Source organism: Vigna radiata, unplaced genomic scaffold (assembly GCF_000741045.1).
Source record: "Vigna radiata var. radiata cultivar VC1973A unplaced genomic scaffold, Vradiata_ver6 scaffold_1466, whole genome shotgun sequence".
In the NCBI taxonomy this organism is placed as follows: Eukaryota; Viridiplantae; Streptophyta; class Magnoliopsida; order Fabales; family Fabaceae; genus Vigna; species Vigna radiata.
In genome coordinates this window covers 1-1,896 of record NW_014543861.1, presented here as the reverse complement: position 1 = coordinate 1,896, position 1,896 = coordinate 1, and the positions used below count along the sequence as shown (strand labels likewise).

Below are 1,896 nucleotides of genomic sequence, written 5' to 3'. Positions count from 1 at the left end.
TTGATATGGGGACGTACAGTAATGACATGAAGTGGTGAGTAATCTCTTGATTTTGCAATACCACCTAGGGATAGGGGTAGGACGATCAATTGCGCTAACTTCTGTTTATAATGCGGTATTAAATACTAGGGGAGGTTAGGGATAGCAAGCCAGTAGTTATTATTAGGCCCTTTTCGTCGAGGGATCGGGTTAAGGGGAGGCTAAGAAAGTCGCATAACAATTAATTAATCAAACTAATTTTCAAGAGGAGTAGATAAGAGAGAGCGAATTAGATGAAATTCTAAACTCCCAACAACATTCATTCATTGTTTTCGTTTGTCAATTGAATCACCTTTATTTTGCATGTTAATATTTTTGTTCTCAAATCCAATTTTTAAATTTTTATTTCCAAATCTTATTATTTTAATTCACGTGAACGAGAAAGCCTTTCGAGTCTCTTGGGAAAACGATACTTGGTCTTACCATTTATATTACTTGTACGATTTGGTACACTTGCGAATTTGTCAACACAACCCCAACCACAAATTCCATCACCACCACCGCCGCACCACCACTGCCACTACCACCGCCGCCGCCGCCGCCACCACAACCACCACCACCACCACTGCAACCGTTGCCACCACAACCACCAACACCACCACTACCACCACCACACCGTCACCGCCACTGCCGCCACCACTAGTGCCACAAGCACCACTGCCACCGCCACCGCCTACACCAACACCGCCACCACCGCCACCACCGTCGCCGCCACCGCCTCCACCACCACCACCACCACCAACACCATCACCTCCACCACCACCACCACCACCACCACAACCACCACCACCTCCAACACCACCACCATCATCGTGGTAGCCGCTACCACAACCACCCCCACAACGATGACGACGACCACCATTGTCGGCCCTGCCGCCGTCACCGCCATTGCCACCACAACCACTACCTTCACCACCGTCGCCGCCACCGCCACTACAAACGCAACCACCACCACCAATGTTGCTGCCACAACCGTTTCCACCACTGCCACTACAACCACCGCCGCCACCGCCTCCACCTACCCCCTACCACCACCACCACCATGCCAGCACCGCCGATGCAACCCCAACAACAAATTTCATCGCCGCCACTGTCACACTGCCACTACAACCACCTGAATCACCATAGTTGCCGACACTGCTGCCATTGCCACCACCACCACAAACACAACCACCACCTCCACAACTATCGCCGCCACCGACATTACAATCGCAACCACCACCACCACCACCGTCGCTGCCACCGCCACGATCACAACCCGCACTACCACTTCCATCGTGGCAGCCGCCGCCGCCTACATTGCCACTACCACCACCACAACCACCGCTGCCACCACAACCAGCACCACCAGCACCATCTTCACCGCTACCACTACAACCACCACCACACCGTCGTCGCCATCGTCGCTACCACCACTGCCATGACCACCACCGTCGCCGCCACCGCCTTCACCCACCCCACCACAACCACCACGACCACGCCAGCGCCACTGACGCAACCCCGACCACAAATTTCGTCGCCACCAACGCCGTACCGCCACTCCCAATACAACTGCCACTACCAATACCACCGCCGCCACCGCCACCAAAACCACCACCACCACCACCACCACCACCACCACCACCACCACCGCAATCGTTGCCACCACAACCACCACAACAACCACTACCACCACCACACCGTCGCCACCACCGCCACCACCAGCAGTGCCACAACCCCCACCGCCACCGTCGTCGCCATAGCCACCACCACCAGTGCCACAACCCCCACCGCCACTGCCACCGTCGCTGCCACCGCCTCCACTACCACCACCACCACCACCACCACCATCACCGCCGCTGCCACCAGCGCCCCCCC

General features: G+C 56.1%; 1 protein-coding gene across 1 annotated transcript; it reads right to left on the bottom strand.

Moving 5' to 3' along the window:
* Positions 1-530: 530 nt before the first annotated feature.
* LOC106755034 (ctenidin-3-like) lies at positions 531-1,315 on the bottom strand. The gene is made up of 3 exons (XM_014637132.1): positions 1,154-1,315; positions 830-1,064; positions 531-757 (listed from the first exon to the last, which is right to left on the bottom strand). The coding sequence occupies exons 1-3, from the start codon at positions 1,313-1,315 to the stop codon at positions 531-533; spliced, it is 624 nt and encodes a 207-aa protein (XP_014492618.1).
* Positions 1,316-1,896: the final 581 nt, after the last annotated feature.